General features: G+C 37.3%; 2 protein-coding genes across 2 annotated transcripts; one reads left to right on the top strand and one right to left on the bottom strand.

Moving 5' to 3' along the window:
* The first annotated feature begins 2,079 nt into the window (after positions 1 to 2,079).
* On the top strand, positions 2,080 to 3,036 carry LOC132188766 (uncharacterized). The gene is made up of 2 exons (XM_059603302.1): positions 2,080 to 2,158; positions 2,268 to 3,036. The coding sequence occupies exons 1-2, from the start codon at positions 2,116 to 2,118 to the stop codon at positions 2,960 to 2,962; spliced, it is 738 nt and encodes a 245-aa protein (XP_059459285.1). The 5' UTR covers positions 2,080 to 2,115; the 3' UTR covers positions 2,963 to 3,036.
* A 4,778-nt stretch (positions 3,037 to 7,814) lies between these two features.
* Positions 7,815 to 9,302, bottom strand: LOC132188408 (zinc-finger homeodomain protein 2-like). Its single transcript, XM_059602850.1, has one exon. It carries the CDS (start codon positions 8,885 to 8,887, stop codon positions 8,150 to 8,152), a length of 738 nt encoding a protein of 245 aa, XP_059458833.1. The 5' UTR covers positions 8,888 to 9,302; the 3' UTR covers positions 7,815 to 8,149.
* Positions 9,303 to 17,817: the final 8,515 nt, after the last annotated feature.

Raw genomic sequence — 17,817 nt, 5'->3', positions numbered from 1 at the left:
CCTACCACAGAATCACCAGGAACAGATTCGCATTTCCGCTCCAAGCAACACAACAGAATCTTTTTACAGACAATTACATTGAACAGTCCAAATTGGCTTCCCTTCCCCATGCTGACTTTTGTTTTGTCGTCCATAATAATACACACCTGTCGATTGCCACTCTGGGTTGAACGCCCAAGCTTCGGTTTTGGCTGTTTGCCACCTAGTTGTCCATCACAGGCCGCATGTGGAGGCACTAGTCAATTCCGGCAGCTCACGAGAGAGACAGGTTTTGTGCCATTTATTTGTCAAGTACTTCATTGACACCTTTCTCTTAAGCAGTCCAACTTGGCATTAAGATGTACGTTGTATCAAAACTCAGCTTAAGCTTTTTCAAAGTGCCCGTGCAAAAGTAATTGATACTCTTACGTCAGTAAGATGTGATAGTCAATAAAAGTATAATTTTTACCATTATTTTAAAAATAATAGTATACACTTTAGTTTACAAATTGGATTAGAGTTAAACCACTATTGACTATCACATCTTACTGACGTGATAGTCAGTAAGATGTGATAGGACTGTAAACGAACATGCTTGAATTCAATTTGAAAATATTCAACTCGTAGTTCATTTAATAATGATTCATTTAATTATAGCTTGATTATTAAACAAGATATATTCATATAAACTGGATTTGATTTGATTGTGTTCGTGATGGCTAGATTTGGTTAACTCATTTATACATATACCAAAAAAAAGTAGGCCGTTGGTTGAGTTGACTAAAGCCACCATGCTCGTGCTTGGTTGAATCAGCAAATGAATTATTATAATCGTTGACCCTTAAAAAATTGTTATCACATAAAGGGGCAGCTCGCTAGCTGAGGGAGTAAAAAAACAAAGCATAAGCCTGACGTCTGTTTTGGGAAGCAAACAACTCGTGTCTTTGGCCTGAATGAACCACATGCAGTTTTATAACAATATATAGTTTGAATTGAACTGACTGATTTACTGGGTTAGTTGAACCAATTAAACCCGGTTAATTAACCAATGAATTGCTCCAATTTTATCAAATCAGAAAATATCTTTAGAATAAAAAAATCTATATATTTCATTGACTGTAGCTTATCCCCTTAAATCGATTTCTTCAATCCAGTTTTGCCTCAATAGCGATCCCAGGACTTATAGGCATGCTATCTAGAAGTAGTGTGGTAGGACAACCTTATTGTAAATAATAACCTTATTGTAAAGAAACAAAAATAAAAAAACAAAAAAAACTGTATGTATATTAGGTCCGAAGTAGAGAATAAAAACACAACTAATATTTAATATAATATAAAGATAATACACTTTACAATTCTTTACTTATGGTTAGAGTTCTACCACAATACAAATACGTAAATAAGATAATATGTTCTGATACCCTAGTGGGTCACAATCAGAACAAGATAAACAAGATAATAATCCACTTAGGGTGAGAGTTGAACCACAACAGAACTAGAACTCTACACCAAATCATCATCTCCCTACTACCCTTACTAACTAGTATTTAAAGACTATACTAACATTACCCATAACACACGTTCCCAATTGACATAACCCATGTTTTTCTCCACATCATGGGTAGTTAGCTAGTGGCCTATCAATGTAGCAGAAATGGGCCAAGAAGCCCAAGTGGGGAGGGAGCAAATTTTCCACAAGAATAGGGCGGCACAGCCCCTTCACCACACCTTGTGAGCCCAATGGAACTGTAACTATCCATAGGCATATACATCAAACATGTGGGGGGATATACCATACCATGGTACCCTATATTGATTGTGCTTTAAGGGCAACCCAAACCCTTATTCCTTCCAAGTAAAGCACTGTTTATTTAAGGAAAATATCTACTCTTCTTAATTATATCCAACAAATACCAAATTACTTCCCATATCAGGCAGACACATTTGGCGCCTGAATTTGAATAAGCCAACTAAATTAACGTCTCTTAACGGTTATTCTTTCCATAAACATCATCTCTTACGTCCTCTTCGTCCCAACTGTACCACAGGCCCCATTCCCAGCAGTCTAAATCATTCTAGCAGGATTTAAAGGAGTTTGAATTTGCAGCACATGGAAAAGCATACTGTGGAAGATCGATGGACCAGCAAGGACAACCCAAGAAAGCAGCTGATATACTAGGTTTAATTTTATCACTTTGTTTTATTTTTATTTTCCTTTGTTCACTAATATCAGTTTCAGCTCTCATCAAGGTTTAATTTACTGGGAATTTCCTTTGTGGGTTTTGCAGATTTATCGGTTCTGCCATTAGGGGAGGACTCGGATTTGAATTATCATAGCGGTGCATGGTATGGCTCAGTGGTACAGATTGATTTTAAGGAAACCCATAATTCAAGGAGTAATAATACCCTGAACAAGCAATCCCTGAGGGCTGGCATGTCAGAAAGGGAGCTGAAGATCCGTAACGAGCTAGAGATTGATATAGAAAGGGCTTTGGAGGAAGAGATTAAAGATGGAATATACCATCATGCTCTCAGGTTGCACCGACTTTATCAGCAGCAAAAGGAAAGGAATGCAAAAAAGGTAGTACCTGGATTTGAGACACAGAGACAGAGTCAGCAAAGAAACAATAACACAACACTTCTGGAAGTGAACATAAGCATAAGAATGGAAGGAGGAACCAAAATTGAGATAAAAGAGACCAAGAAAGAAGCTGATCATGAGAAGGGCCCCCCCCGGCCTCGGATTTCTAGATCAGAAAAAATGCAGCCACCGCCGGTTCCCACTACCAAGAACTTCGATTGGGTCAAGACTCTCCGATCCAATGCCGGTCCGGCGGTCAGCTTACATCAGGCTAAAACACTAAGCAATAACCATTGCCGCTATTCGAATCTCAACCTAAACAATCCAGGGAGAAATATTGGGCAGCCCAAGGCCAAGGCAGATGTTGGTAACAAAGTACTTAAACTGGGATGGAAAAATTAAGATCAATCACTTCGGTTATCAGGCATGAAAATAAATGAATAACAATACTAATAAATTAATAATGTTATGTTTGATTTGAGACCCCATGTTGTTGTTCTGTTCTGTAATTATTTATAATATTAAGTACGGTGATTATGAAAAGAATGTTCTCCATGTAATATTGTTTCAATTTTTTTTTTTAAAATAATATATTGTCGGGCTTTGATTGTTATAATTAGTAACAAAGTTTCATTTAAATTATATAATTCTTATATATAGTTTTAAAATTCAATTTGTAAGAAAACTTTGTCTATATCTATATAGATTTGGTTGCTGGCGTAAAGATGGGAGAAAATAAAAGAAATATATGAATTGGAGTCTGATAACAATTATGAAGCATACCACACCCAAATGGGATTAAATAATCTAACGATTTGTATTCATTTTTTCCAACGCTCTTTGATCACCAAGTGGGCTTGAAGGAATTTCTAGAAGCTCGATGAAAAGAGAAGGCAGGCAAAACAAAATGGTGACAAGAATGTGGGATACGATTGCTGTTGGAGTCTCACCGACATGTAATAATGTAATAAATGAACACAAATTTGGGAGACAAGAGATGAGCTGGAGAAGCTATTATGAGCAATTACTGGTTCAACATGGGTTCGTTCGGAAAACATTTGAGAGTGGACCTACGTCTCAGCATTGCTTTGGACCTCTTGTCTGCCAAATAGCCTGAGGATCTTGCCTACTCCCTTGGCCCATGATTGTGGTTGGAAGCCTGACTTCAACCACATGCAGTTATCTTTTTTGTTTACAAAAATGGCGCTTTCACGGCCAAGCTAGGTTGATGAAGACTTAATTTGTTACCTAATAATAATCACTTTAGATTACACATAATCTTGGAGCACTATAATTGGTTAGCGTTATGTGATTTATCCTGAATTTCCCCTTTACTTGGACAGGGATGTTGGTTCTTATCTTACTTGAGCAAGTGTTCGAACAGTTTGAGTCCCACTTTCTCCGACTGGTCGTGCATGTGTTCGTATAGAGTGGAGTCTGAATGTCCTCTCACATGAAGTTGCCCATTACACATGCAATTAAGGGTCTTGTTACATGAGATCTAAATCCCCTCTCGGGGGACAAACCCACTAGGCACGCACTTTCGGTTTCGATTTATGTTGACATTATTGTTATATATGGTGGAATTTAGAATGACCATGTGGATTGCAGTGTAGCTCAAAGCATGTCTAGTTGTTACACAAGCATCATGAAGCTGTGGGGCTATGGCATCATAGAGCATTAGAATTGGAATCACATGAAAAGCTCAGATGCACCCTTTGGACCTTACATCGAGTAGGGACAAGAGTGTTACGGTCAACATCAAACTCACAATCGGTGTGCCATTAAAGAGTCTTAATCTTTCAACTGTCAAAAAAGGGTATCTAAGGAGCGAAAGCCAACTTGTTTCGGACTTTTTCCTTCTAATCTTGGACTTTGCTTTTAAAAAGTGGATACTCCATGTTCACAATCGGTGTAAGGCTTATTTTTTAGGGTGTCATAATGTCCCTCACTCAAATCATTAGTGTTCTCATTAGATACGTTGATGACTAGGCCGTTGAACCTAATCATCAATTTGTCATAACCGAGGAAAAACGTTAATCACATATGTACTACACTCACATGGATCAATTGAACTTAGAATTAATTAGAGTTTCATAAATTCAATTATTAAGTACTATAGTTTCACCTAATGAGAAACCAATGTAATACTTATCGAATTACTTCAACAATTCACCAATCAATTATTGGGTTTAGCCTTACAGAGTGCAGTCAAACTTGATACAAGATATATAACAAAGCAAAGTTACAATTAAATTTGATGATGGAATTATTTTATATATACATTATGTAAATTTAAAAGTGTATATATATATATTCTTTGAAATTTGTTGCTCTTAATTAAGTTGAAGAATTATGGTGGTGGGAGCACTTGTAAATATGAAGAATGGGAAAAATGAAGAAGATACCATGGAGAAGATGGAGCCTGAAAAAGAGTAGCCATTTCCATAATGCAAACCATGATCATGAGTAAAGCTGGAGACTAAATATATCCGTACAACTCATGGTGTTCTTGACTATCAACCAGAAACATCATGACTACCTAAACTTTGATCTCAGATTTAGCATATATATATATATATATATATAGAATTCATAATAGCAGTAACGAGTGCTCCAAGTGTTTGGGATTTGGCTTACAGCTTTCAATGTCGATCGTCCAAATTAATCAGGAATCCATGAGTGGACAAAAAGTGCGATGCTCATGCGCAAACAAGCGAAAATGGGTCAAGTAACTGAAATGACGCATCGCTAAATCATCTGTTTTTGTTAGTCACCCTTATGATGAGGGACTAGCTAGCTATCAGATTAATTACTCCAAGACAATTACGATTAAGTAATAAGTAGGGTTGTCAATTTTTTACACCATCCGTGAATTTAACACAAACTTAATACATTAGTGAATTAAAATTAAGAAGTTTAACCCATTTAATTAAATAGGTTGGGTTATAGTTGACTTATAAAGTCTTATAATCACGGTTTAACACAACCAGAACTCAACACGCAAAATAAATTTAAGACAATTAATTTTTTACACGACTTATGGACTCGTTACGAACTAAACACAAAATAAAGTGTTAAGATTGTAGGGTCTAACGCATTTACCACTCGTACTTGAATGCAATTAATTAGGATTAACCATTGGTGAACATCAAATTTAACATGTACAGCAGATGGATGGGGGATTAGCAGATTATATGAATGCAAACCCTAGAGCTCTAACTTTTACAATCTAGCCAGTGGTACTAGCTAGGGAAATAAGCAGCCTGAACCCTCAATTTTGCTGTTTCTTTCTGGTCTATAACCCTAATTATTTCCCTGATTACCCATTTTAGATAACTTGTGAACTCTTTTCAAATGGGCAAAGAAGAAAAGATAGTCCACCAGATTAAGAATATTGATAGAAACAGCTAGGCCGTTGTACAAATTGTCTAAACCTCTGACCAAGATTTCCAAATGCGGACCACATCTTATTTTGCAGCTTTAACATATACGGGGATACTTGGCACCCAAACAAGCAAAGCATCTTGAATAGCATTTCTTGCAGGTAAGCTTGGACTCAGGAAGAGGCAAGCAATCAACAAAAATATCTTGCTAGTAAAATTGAAACATCAATCTCCATACATATATAGAACTAATGAAAGGACCCAAGCGAGCCACATCTCTCTCTATTTTGCCCCAAATAAGGAAGCAGGTCCCGCCTGCTGCAATGTCAAGCCGAATCGTGACTTGAGGAGAGTGACCTGAGCTCAGAACAGTTCTCCATCTCAATAAAGGAAAAGTAGGGGAATATATATATATATAGGAAATAGAACCAAAAGAAAAATGGGTGTTGATGATCAGTTTGAAATAAACCCCATGTGCTATATATCGAAGATGATGAACAAGATTTAAAAGAGATTCTTGGGATCTTAATGGATTCTATTCGCCAAAAGCTGAACCTTCTTCAAGAATGGTGGTAGTTGAGGAGTTGCAGACAAAAGCTGTGTTCCCCCTCTGGAATATTTTATAAGAATTTTTCTTACTGCTGAAGTGCCCACATGTTCCCTTTGAAATAGACTATTGAAACAGAAAAAGAAGATAAAGTGAACTTTGAGACCAAGCTTTGGATCTATCGAATTTCTCCAGCATGAACTTAACCCACATTTGGATTTGAGTTTTTCTTTGAGAGAAACAGCGAAATACTATTGTCGCTGATAACATTTTCCTTCCCAAGGCCAAAAAGAAAGAAATATTAGCAATAAAAAAAAAAAAAAACAAATAAAATTCACATGAAATAAAACGAACCCATCTGGTTCAGCCCCTTCCTTCCCAAGGTGACCCCATCAATGATCAAACATCTGGGTTCTACCATCATAATATTATACAGGTGTCATATATTAAAAATAGAAACTATAAATACAATTTCACATAATATGCCGAACGAACAAAAAGAAAACAGGAAATTTAGAGATGAGTGTGTGCATAATGATGACTGCAAAGTATACAAGAAAGAGATTTGGCAACAGAAACAGACCAGAGAAGGAGGTCTCTGCAGTGACAGTGATCAACCTTTGCTTCTACCATGATCATTTAAAGTTGGTCGTAGTACCTTCAGAAGAAAAGATGAACAAAAGGAGAAGAAAGAGAAGAAATGAAGGCAAGCAAAGGTTCTGAAAACGCATCGAGTAAAAGCCCAAAGCATATGCATCCACATTGAATGGAGGACGAAGGATCTGTGTTGAAAAAAAGCAGAAGAAAAAGGAAAAGTGCACTCATTCAATACCATCCATAATGCTTCTAACAGAAATCCCCAAACCCTTTAGACTTTATCTCTCTCTCTCTCTCTCTCTTCCAGGACTGTTAACGAAAAGTTGGGTGAGTAAATGCTACACACAGACTCGCGTACACGTAGAAAGATATGTATAAACGGAAAATGCAGGTTGGCACACGTTTGTGGCTCCGAGAGACCTCGTTCCAACTGTCTGAGATCACACAAACTTACAAATGAAAGGTGAATTTCTGCACATAATCCAACCAGACCATCAGCTCCAATGCAAGTCCTCATTCCTCTAGCTGAAACAAAAACTTACTCATACATGAAACATAGAAAAAAAAAAACTGTAAAAGACAACCCATCAAAATCCAGTGCAGCACCCATTGCTCACACTGCCAGTATAAGAGCATGTAGCAGATGTAATAGAGCAAAGATTTTGCATGCATTAAAATGATAATGAACCAAAAAAAAAAGGCTAACCCATCAACAACAATAGTCTACTCTAATCCAAGTTGACAAATTTCCATTAGAACACCACCACTAGCTAAATGGAAAACCCTCCGACAAAGATTAAGAAACAAAAAGAAAAAAAAAAAAAAGAGAGAGAGAAGAAAACCCTAAAACCCAACTAAAATCCCGAGAAAGTCAGCGACACAAATTCCCACCTCCAATTCATTCAAAATAAACCCATAGCGGTCTTACTTTCAGTGCAGAGAGATCAATAATGGATAGAAAACCAAAAAAGGAAAATCCTTCTTCAATGCCTAGGCTTAGCTACAAAAGAGAGACTCGTTTGCTTTTGTTTCGTTTTGGTGGGGTTTGGTTCTTCCTAGCTAGGGCTTCTTACCCAGGGTGTGCTTGTTGTTGTGCATCCACACCTTGAGGACGTGACGCTGGACCCCAGTCTCGTTACAGAACTGCTGCACCACCGCCTCGTCGTGCTTCTGGATCCTCCACCCCAGCCTCTCAGCCAGCGCCAGCATCCTGTCTTTCTGCTCCGGCGTGAACTTCGTTCTAAACCTCTTCTTCGACGCCGACCCACCGCCTCCGCCGCCGCCGCTCGGGTTCGACATGTCCTCCTCCTGCTCCTCCCGGCTGTGCCCTCCAGAAGTTGACGGCAACGCCAGCGGCCGGTGATGCTGCGGCGCCACGTGCAGGTACCCCGCCGGCGTCCGATAGTACGCCGAGAATTGCGGGTGGTGTGCCACCTGAAGGTAGGGGTCGGCTGCTCCGGCGCCGGCTGCGTGGCTGTCGGTCTCTTTGCGGTGGAAGTTTCGGTGGCAGTTGCAGGCGGCGCATTTGAGGGCGTCTAGGGTGCCCTCGGCTCCGGCCGGCATGAACTCGCCGCAGCCGTCGAGCGCGTGGCCGCCGAGGTTCACAGCGTGGTTTTTCAGGCACTCCCGGTACCTGGGCTTCTTCGGCTGCTGCTGAGCCACGGCTAGCTCGGATCCTCCGACTCCGACTCCGCCCGAGCTCGACATTTTGACCCGACCCGAGTTGCCCATGGAGTCGTAGCTGGCGCCGCCCAGCTCCATCTCTTCCTCGTGCTCCTCTTGATCCTCGAACTCCATGAAATTCTCTTGAAAATAATAATAATAAATGAGAGCCACCAAAGACGTGAGGATTTGGGTGTATTTGGTTCTTATAACCTCGAAAGATTAGCTATAGCGTGAAGAGAGAAGAGAGAAGAGAGAAGAAGATAAGAGCAGTGAGAGAATGTGGCCATCAATTTCCCTCTCTGCAAAAAGAGCTGTCTTCCTTCAAAGCCCTTCATATACTTTCCCGTTTCTGAAACCCAGCTAAATTGGGTCTCTATCCTGCCCCTTTTCCACCGGTTGTTCCCGGTAAGCCAGTGGTTTTCACCTTCGTCTACGGTCTACGGAGTGGTTATCATTTTTATTTGCTTTGTTACTGCGCGGTAAAAGTGAAGGACAGTGAAATTGCGAGGGGAAGAGGTGCTGGGACTGTGAAATTCAGAGGTGGGAGTGGTGTGGGTACAGTCTGCAGCACAAGGGGTGGGAAAGAGAATCCCAAATAACACTCTTCTTTTCTGTAAACCCCCCGCCCACGCGCTCCCCCCGCACAGCCAATCCCACACTGAAACCCACCTGTGCGTCCCGTCAAGCAGTTCCGCACGCATTCCCGTAACGAACTGAGGTGACGGGGGGCCCGCAGGGGAGTCAATGGTGGCGCGTTTTGGTGGCGCGTGAGGCCTATGGCGGAGATGCTAGACGACAAGCGTACAAGTGGGAAATGGGGTGTGAGGCATTTGCTATCAGAGTACGGGAACTGAGCGTGGGACACGGACACGGAATTACTTAGGAAAAATTAAATTGTCGGCATTTAAGGCTGCTGCTGCCTACGTGCGCTCGTCTCCGACATACGTGACGCGCTCTTGGCGTCAACATGCATTTAATATTGCTCTGTAACGCGCTGCAGGAACAACGTACTTCCTCTATCTAAACCTTTTTCTTTTCTTTTTTTTTTCATTTTCATTTTTTGTTTTTGTTTTTTTTCATTCATAGCCCTTAAGAATGAGTTGAAAATTCATGGCTGGGGGGCTAAAGGGAGGGCAAAGGCTATGTATAGGGGCTAGGTACTAGGCTCCATGTAGAATGTTCAGGGAGCATATATACATGTAGAGGGTAATGAGTCACGCACGACAAGCAAAAGCTTGAGATTCTGTAAATATGAGAGATATTTTATGAGGCTATTTATCCTAACAACAGGACAGGTGGGTGAATTGACTATTTCTATTGAACCATAGTCCATAGACTTAAATTTATAAAATCTTTCTCGTATTTATGTCAGCACCAAAATTATTAGAGTATCACCATCCGGGTCTTTAACTCAATCCCAATTTCAAAAGCTTGAGTACATTCTAGTCTCTAGTCATTTGATAATGATAAGCTCAAATATGTTCAGCCACATAGCTTCATAACACGAATTCATGTGTTTACTTCTTTGTGTTTGCAAAATTATTGTTGTATATATAAATTAGGGTTAGAAGTGAGTGTGTTTTTGTACTTTTCTATAGCTTTTTTTTTTTTTTTTTTTTGATCAGTACTCTCTCCTTTGCATTGGTCTTGTCAGGTATTGGGGTGTCGTTTGACCATTGACTATAGGCCGAGTGCTCGGCCCTCTTTTCAAGTGTCATCTTTCTGTTGGAGCATAGCACTAATAATGTAATGGATGTTCATTAAATGCAATATGCTACTGTTACAAGGTGGTAGGGTGTGACATGCACTTCTTGACTCGTAATGTGGCGCCAACAAAGTCTTGCTACAAACCCCTTGAATAAATTGAGGTTATCGGATAGACAATGACTTCTTTTGATGTACTCTCGTAAAATTGTTGGGTTTTCGAGCCCCTGTACTTCCTCTCTCAAGCCCGCTTGGGTTGGTAGGCCGAGGGGCATAGATAATGTGTCCACCACTTGTCATTCTTGACCAACTTACATCATAAATTGGGAGATTAAAAGATAAAAGAGCACCTATCTTTGTTCAACCCTAAACTCAAACGTTCTCATCGAATCAAAAAGTTTATTTTTTTTTTTAAAAAAAAAGAAAAGTAGAAAGTGGACTAATTTTTTTGTTTTTTCAAGAAATGAATTATTTTTAAGAAGTATGGTATGAACTTGATTACTTTTCTTACCAACATAACACTTAGATGTACCCTAAGAAATATACATATAGGTTCTGCAAAAATTTCAGCTTTACAAAAATGTACTGTTTGATTGGATTTGAGGAGAAGGGAAAAAAAAAAGGAAAGATAAGGAACCGACAAAATACTTTCCCCTCGAATATCAAATGGTAAGTAGGGCAAAACAAAACAAAAAATATATAAATAAATGGAACCGGGTGAAGACAACAATATGCATGTATCTCATGTCCTTTTTCGAGTTTCAGAAAATCATAAAGTATTTTATATGATAAGATTAATGATGGCCGTCTAATCAAAATCAGAAATGGCCCTAATAAACCCATCGCCCCAGCCACCCCCTGCCACACTCTCGGGGTCTCTGACGTTTACACCTGCCACTCTAGCTAATAACATTTATTAATTTTCTCCTTTAATTAATTTATAATTTGAAATATGCTCCTAATCAGCTATTTTGGAATGTTTTATGGAAATAGGTAAGGACGACGTCAATCGTCACTACCTCATTTTACTGTCAATTGTTGTTGTTCCAACGGGAAACGGCACTGAAGACAATTTGGCACCTTCTTAATCTTAAATTAGTTTCTTATTAACGCATTACCAAAACTAGAACACAACACACATTCGGTCTGACATTGATTTGTCACATTCAAACTATTAGAAAATTGTAATATATCCTCTTAATTTGTACCAAAACTAAGAAAAATATTATTCAAAAAAATTAGAGAAAAGTACAACATTCGAAAGGGTATATAGTAATTTTGTAGTAATTTGGAAGAGACATTGGTTCAATTAGAAGTTATGGAAAGCATACCCAAAAAAAAAAAAATAGAGGTTTGGAAATCATTACAAAATTGCCTAATAATCTGAAGGAATAATATGCATACCTTTTCTCTTTGTTTTATCTATATAGGAATAAGTCCGATCGTTATCTTATTATAACAAGTTGCAGGGAAACGTCAACATATGCATATATACGGGCCCTGAAGAGTTACGCGCTGCTCTTGGTGTAGGAACATACTGCCTAAAGATTGGAGATTGCCCTCGAATATTCAATTATGACTTCCATAAAAGCTTGCCCTTTCTAATTCCGTCATCCATGTCAACTGTCTGAAAATTAAAGAAACAAATACAACTATTCTTTTAAATTGTTTAGAAAAAATGCTATTTTGCATTCTTTGGCCTTTCTCCCGTCACCGGCATGTTCTGTTGAAGTTACATGCTCAATCCACTTTTAAATCAATCTTAAAAAAGGACCGAATATTGACACTATTCTCTAAAATAGAAATATCAATGTTTCCAGTACTTAATTTTAATTAAAAAAAAAATGTTATCTTTCATTTTGGATTCTTAGAATTAAGAGCATTTATTTGAAGGAAAAAAAAAGTTTTAAATTTTGTTTGAAAATAAGGAAGAAAATGACATTTTGTAAATTATATGTTATATTTTGTTCTTGTTTTATAATTTCACACAAGAGAGAGAGAGGGATAGAGTAGTTGGATAATAATAATAATAATAATAATAATAAAATATAAAAAAAGACAGATAAGAGAAGCAAAGGATTTGACGAGAATACCTCTCTTTCTTAAGTTGTATACAAGTAGTGAAAGACGATATGGAGAACTGATTTGGTAATATTTGATGAGTTGGTGATGATTATGTGTGGAAATGATATATGTGATAATATGATTGGACCACTTGGTTTTTGTTTTGTTTTGTTTTTTTTTTATTATGTAGCGAATGGCCCACTAACAAAAATAGACATAATAATTAATTTTACACTCTCATAAAGCTTAAGTACTAATTTTATTACTTTTAAAAATCCAACTATATATATATATATATATCAACTCATTTGATACACACCAAAAAAAGGACATGGACCAATTTTTATATTTAACCCTTAGTTTAATCATCCTAAACCATATACCAAATAAAATAAATAGAATGAAATTTATTGGAGGTGAGAGTATTGTCATAGTTTTTCATTTTTGATGTAACTATGAGAAATACTATTAAATTTTTTTTAAAAATAAATTAGAATATTTGACATAAAAATTAAACTGGTTTTGCATGTAAAAGTAATATTAAGGAGATCCAATACCCAAAAAAAGCGATTAGGGGTGAAGATGAAGGGTTACATGTGATTCCCAGAAAACAGCCAACCGGGGTGGAGGGACGTCTGACGGGACGTGCTGACATGCATTCAGAGACAGAGAGAGAGAGAGAGAGAGATTGCAAATTTCTTGGCTGTCAGTTGGCGGGAAACCGATAATACAAGAAGACAGAATGAGAAAGGACAGTTTAATATATTTTGTGTCATCCCCACTCATATCTCTCTCTCTCTCTCTCTCTCTCTCTCTCTCGCATACACACGCTTCCCTGCACTCTCTGCCAGCCACTTTTGTTCAACAGTGAAAGTGCTTCCACATTAACGTAACGGGATTTCATAAAATCTCTCATGTTAAAAACGGGACGGAGAAGGGAGAAGCAACAGGTCTCCGTTCAGGCTGCACCGTGCGATGTTGCTAGCTAACACACACAGAGAGAGAATTGCGGGGAAAAGGGAAGTGGATGGTGACAAGACGAGAAAAAGAGTGGGGCGACCGTGATTTCCATTTCTATATTCTTTGGCAGCCTTTAATTTCTTTGCTCTCTCTCTCTCTCTCGCATGTTATGTTATGTATACTTACATATACTTGAACAGTGGAGCCCAGCTTGCTTCTCGCACCACCAATATCACACACCAACAAATTAATGAACAAAACCCATCTCCTTTGTTTTCTTTTGCTTGTTCCTCCTCTTCTTATCATTCGTGCTTTAGATTTTACAGCTCATTGCAGCGAAAGAAAAGGGACAAATACATCTCTTGTTTTTCCCAGCAATGATTTATCTTTTCATCCATCATCATTTTTTTTTCACTGAAATGGGGCTTCTTATTCTTCTCCTTTTGGGCTGAATGGGGATTTCAAGCAGTGACACAAATAATACTGCAAAACCACCCCAGAATTATTATGGCTCTGAAACAAAGTATCAGATAGCTAGTAATAATGAGGACCACTTCACTTTGGATGGGATTACATTTACATGGGTGTTTTTCAAACACTTGTATTCTACATACTCATACCCACTAGGGACTAGGGGGATAATTAGAAAAAAGTTTGTGTGTATGTCTCTCCGCGCCCCTGCCATTTCCACCCCCCACGACCACTGGTTTGGTTGACATTTGGTGTGTTAAGGATAAAAGGTCACTCTCTTTATCTCTTTGCTTTTCTATGTTGATAATTGTTTTTTCTTTTTCTTTTTAATTTTTCATCCTAATAATTAATTAAGGCTAATACAAAATTAATGAGTTCAGGTTTAGAAATCTAACCCATTTAATTAAATTGATCAGGTTAATATTGATCTATATAATTAATCTTATACTCATGCATAGACACAACACATATGAAAACTTGATACGTGACATTTAGAAATAACAATTTTATATATGCTTCAACTTTTATGTTGTTACCCTTATTGTTATTGCTCATATATACCTAATTTTTTTAATAACAGGATTTAGGTTGTTGCTCAAGATATATAGATTTAATAATGAGAATAATGAAAATTAGTGGAAATTAATTAACAAAAATGAGATAGTAGTAATTAGGTGTTGCAAGTGAATTCCCATGGAGGAGGAAGCTAGCAAGCAGAAAATATTAAAGGGTTTGTTGTTTGTTGGGGTAGGGTTAAATGATAAATGGGATAGATATTAGCTAGATAATAGATAGAGAGGTAAATAAAATTGAAAGCATATATGGTCGTGTCTATGATATTTAGGGGAGCTAAAACAAAAAGGCTAAGAAATAACCAAATATGGGGTGACAATGTAAAATGCTCCCTCCACTAGCATCCAGCTTGCACCTAAATGGAAGATATTCTCTTTCAGTGTGACTATTCACTAATTCTTGCGTGCAATGAAAACTCTACCCATCCCTCTCTGAATCATTATAATGGGTGATCGAGTTTATGACAATTGCAGCATCGTGTCCCTCAACTCTTTCATATTTTCCTTTTCTTCTTCTATATATTTATGTCATGCCTTTGTACTACAGGTTATCATGATCAGTCATGAAAATGAAATCTTGTTTTATATATAAACATTTTCTTTTTATAAGATATTATTAATTAATGTTTACACAATTCTTTGCTACCGGACAACTCTTTGCTTCCCAACAAAATTTAATAATATGTGGAGATTAATCACTGAAATTCCTTTTTCATCTTTGCTTTTCCTCTTTCGATCGGTCTATTGTGTAAAGCGAGATCAATGAGAACAATGCATGCGATCGTCTTTTTTAAACCAAATTACAGGCTTAGTCCATATTATAAGTACATGTTTTAATTTTTTGTTTCCTTAAATAAAAAATCAACTCAACAATATATATATATACATATATTAAAAGTTATTTGTTGATGCAGATCTTTTGACCATCAAACTAAGAGCAGCACATCTGCAACATAAGGAAAAACCTATGGAATAATGTCAGTCCAAAGGCCGACGAGAAGCCTTCGATGATTAAGTCAGATAATTTTATGAGAGAGACTCAATACAGAGTCTTTTGGGCTATTTGATGTCATACATTTTTAGAGTTTTTTCTCAAGATTCTTTTGAGGTGGTCCCTCGTAGGTTTTTTCACTGCGGTGGGCTCCAACTATGCAGTACTTGTGTAATGAGTAGGTTTTATTTTTTATTTTTTAACTGCTTAATGATTGACTGCAACCTTAATTATTTGTTTTGGTATCAGTTATGATTAATTATTTTCATCGAGGGTAATGTTACTCTTCACACTTATTTATCACACCCATTTCATATCGACAGACGTAGCGTGTTTTAAGTACGTACTTTCCAGTGTTGGACATTTAAGAAAACAAAAGAAAAGCCACTAAAAAAATACGACACATCAACCGGTTTAAAATGGTGTGAAGAATAACATTTTTCTTCATCACAACTCAGAAGGGGGTAAACCAAATCCAATATGTGAGGAGAGCATCCAAGAGAAGAAGAGACATTTTGATATATATATATATATATATATATATGTACATATTAAAAAAAAAAAAAATTAAAAAGGACAAATTGATAAAAGGAAGTGGTCAATTCTTGATGTGACAGTCTAAACAAATTTTAGAATAAATTCTTGTTTTAAAAAAATATAAATATTAATTGATAGGTGAGCATCCATTGGAATAAGTGGTTAAGGTGGTTAATTTATAGCATTACGTACTTGGTATTAAAATATGAGGGTTGCATTAAATTAATAATAAGTCGGTGCAATGAACATTGTTTGTGAAATATATATATATAGTAAGTAATAGCATCCATTGGAAAATTGAGAGTTGAGGTTGTAGTGGGCAGGAGTGAGAAAGAAAAATGTTGGGATGGGACCAGAAATGAGTATATTTTAGAAGAGAAAGAATGACAACGTTAAAGCTAATACGAGAACACATGATAACCTATATCTGTAACTAGGCCCATTAGGCCACCGACAAGGGTGTGGGTTGTTAGAGTCACGAAGAAGTAAACTAGATACTTATGTCATTTTAGATTATAAAAACACTACGACAAGAGTTTTGATGGAATGCAATGATTTAATGCAACAGTAGAATGGCATACTTTGAAATATATTGGTTTTCAAAGCCATAGCCTTCGGCTTTTGAATTGTTGCCTTGGAAGGTTACAGTAAATTATTGGGTCTCCTTCTCCAACACAAATGTCCCAAACACTAATGTCCATGGACATCACTAGCAAAGTTTTTGGTTTTCTTTTTTCCTGCTGATTTTCAAAAGTGAATTATACTGTGTATAAACATGAATGAGAATTTGGGGTTGAAATTTCTGCTAACAAAAGTTTAGTTTGAAAATATATACAAGAATTTGACCTAATTCTTCCTTACCCATGTGAAATCTAAGACGACTATAATGAATTTTTGAATATCAATGATTAGACAGTTAAGAATTAGTACCAGAGAGCAGACGCCACGTCGTACAATAGAATGAACTATTGTGAGCATTGAATTGGAAAGCATAATGAAATGTCATAATCCTAAGAATTAAAGGTTTAACTTAATGGGTATCTAATAATGCTAGGACTTTTGAAGGTTCCTGTCGAGAATGGTGGGCTTTAGGGCTAATATATAGGGCTGTTTGAAATCTTGGGAACCCAGCTTGGCAAGACAGAGAACTGATTTCTCCTACTGAGTTGTAGTTTATAGGGCACATAATGCTGGGCTTGCTGAATTTTTCTCCATTTCATAAAACAATATCTTTACTTTTAATTTCACTTTAAGATGGAATTAAATAAAGTGTAATCTAAATTCTAAAGATATGACATTTGCGCGTGCGCATAGAAGATGCTGGTGGGTCAATTAAGCATGCATCAGAAACAGTTAAGAGATACCTTGATTTTGACATTATAGGTTAATGATTATAGCAATCTAACTAGGATTAGTGTAAATCTTAATCACATGCCGAAAGGAAAAATTGTGTGGCCCGCTTCAATTATGTTGGTGGACAAAAGTAATACCAAGTTGCCTGGGCCTAGCATTAGTCCCAGGCCAATGCCTCTTGTATAGGGGCCATGACCCAAATACTAACCCCCCCAAAGTCCGAAAGCATTCAAATCGCATCAGGATATAAAGCTGCTATTTGGCACCGGCCTAGACACATTTTCAACACCCTTTTTATACCAACGTATGAGAGTAATCCATTTTCAACATCCTTGGAATCCAATGAGAGGTCGGCAAAATGGTCTTAAAAGATTTAAGGAACCAAAAACATCTAATCCATTTCTCTAATG

The sequence above is a fragment of the Corylus avellana genome, chromosome ca7 (assembly GCF_901000735.1).
Source record: "Corylus avellana chromosome ca7, CavTom2PMs-1.0".
Classification (NCBI taxonomy): domain Eukaryota; kingdom Viridiplantae; phylum Streptophyta; class Magnoliopsida; order Fagales; family Betulaceae; genus Corylus; species Corylus avellana.
This window is presented reverse-complemented; position numbering and strand designations above follow the sequence as displayed.